General features: G+C 43.8%; 1 protein-coding gene across 1 annotated transcript; it reads right to left on the reverse strand.

Moving 5' to 3' along the window:
* Positions 1–346: 346 nt before the first annotated feature.
* Positions 347–1378, reverse strand: LOC132402454 (general transcription factor II-I repeat domain-containing protein 2-like). The gene is made up of 2 exons (XM_059985308.1): positions 634–1378; positions 347–548 (listed from the first exon to the last, which is right to left on the reverse strand). Exon 1 carries the CDS (start codon positions 1238–1240, stop codon positions 638–640), a length of 603 nt encoding a protein of 200 aa, XP_059841291.1. The 5' UTR covers positions 1241–1378; the 3' UTR covers positions 347–548; positions 634–637.
* Positions 1379–1658: the final 280 nt, after the last annotated feature.

The following is a 1658-nucleotide window of genomic DNA, read 5'->3' on the forward strand; positions in this document are numbered from 1 at the left end:
CATTCTTTGGAGGAGTACATTTCAAAGCAGAGGGCCGATCTATTGTTCACCTGACATAACTGCTGCCCTAGCAAGCACCCGGACCTACTGAAATTTGCCTACCGCCATGACAGGTCTACAGCAGACACAGTCTTACTGCCACCACGCTCAGCTTTGAAGCACCTAGCCAGGGGTCAGCAACCTTTACCACTGAAAGAGCCACTTGGACCCGTTTCCCACAGAAAAGAAAACACTGGGAGCCGCAAAACCCGTTTGACATTTAAAATGAAATAACACTGCATACAACGTTTTTTTTGCCTTTATGCTATGTATAAACAAACTATAATGTGTTGCATTTATGAAATTGATGAACTCCTGCAGAGAAAACGAAATTACATTTCTGCATGCAACAAAAACATTTTGAACTCCGAAAAAAAGACGTTGGGTTGAAAGTTACTTTTAAGTAAAATACTCAATGTCTATTTGAGTCCTTCTTGTATTTATGAAAAACGCCGAACTTAAATTTTCCGCCAGCAGCAAACCAAAAATAACGTCAGCCAGCTGTCATCCTGAAAAATGAAAGGACTATTTCACTGAACAATGAAAAAATATGAATATAAGTAAAATAATAGGCAATTAAAATATTTATCATACTTGGTTAATGGGATTTCTGCTCCTGGACCTCAGCGCACAGCGTCTGCACATCAGGGCTGTATGATGTCACCTTCATCTTTACACAGGATCGCAAGCTGTCATCTGTGAGGTTTTCAATATCACTCCATTTGTGTTTCTGAGCAAGAACGGCCTTCTGACGGGCAACATCTTCAAGGTCTGCTGTCAAGCGTCTAAACTTGGACACCCATATGTCTTTGTCGGCTATGTCGGCCAGTTCCATCTCAAGATCAGGTTGACTCACACCTGCCAATGCAGTCGTATTCAGTAGGGAAGGATCGATGCTTAAGGGAGTGACCGGGAAGGATAATGTGTTTTTTTCCTCTCTGAACTCACAGAAGCGTTTCCCAAACGATGTTTGCATTGCGATGATTGCAGAATGTAAATACTCCGAAATTATCATGTCGTGACCTTGTTTGAACTCTCTCAAATTGGGGAAGTGAGACAAAGTGCCTTTCTGTAAATCTCTGGCAAGCACTGTCAACTTGCGCTCGAATGCCAAAACATCCTCCAACATGTGCAGGGCTGTACGTCCTTTCCCCTGAAGAGCTGTGTTCAGCGTGTTCAGGTGCGCTGTCATGTCTACCATGAAGTGTAGCTTTTCCAGCCACTCTGGCTGTTCCAGCTCAGGAAAGGTGAGCCCTTTGCTGCCCAGGAAAGTTTTCACTTCTTCCAGACACGCGACAAAGCGTTTCAGCACCTTCCGTCTGGACAGCCAGCGATAAAAACACGTTGTAGCGGTGTCAGTAAACTGCAGTCAAAGATAGCTTTATTCGAACTAAACAGCCTTGCTTTTAAGCCTCCCTCAACCCAGCCCCCATGGACGCAGATGCTGCAAAAGACGCGTACTCACAAACCCCCGTAGGCTATCTCCCTTAGCCGGAATGCTGGCTAATTGTGAGCCGTTTCGGATGTGGCAGGAAATGTGTCGCTACACTTAGGTTGTACAAGATCACCATAATTACATTTCAAAAGCTAACAAACTAACATAAAATACATTTTAATTA

This window comes from Hypanus sabinus, chromosome 12, assembly GCF_030144855.1.
Source record: "Hypanus sabinus isolate sHypSab1 chromosome 12, sHypSab1.hap1, whole genome shotgun sequence".
NCBI lineage: Eukaryota > Metazoa > Chordata > Chondrichthyes > Myliobatiformes > Dasyatidae > Hypanus > Hypanus sabinus.

Coding starts and splice junctions, on each gene's coding strand:
- LOC132402454 (XM_059985308.1), bottom strand. CDS start 1,240: ATGGTAGACATGACAGCGCACCTGAACACGCTGAACACAGCTCTTCAG.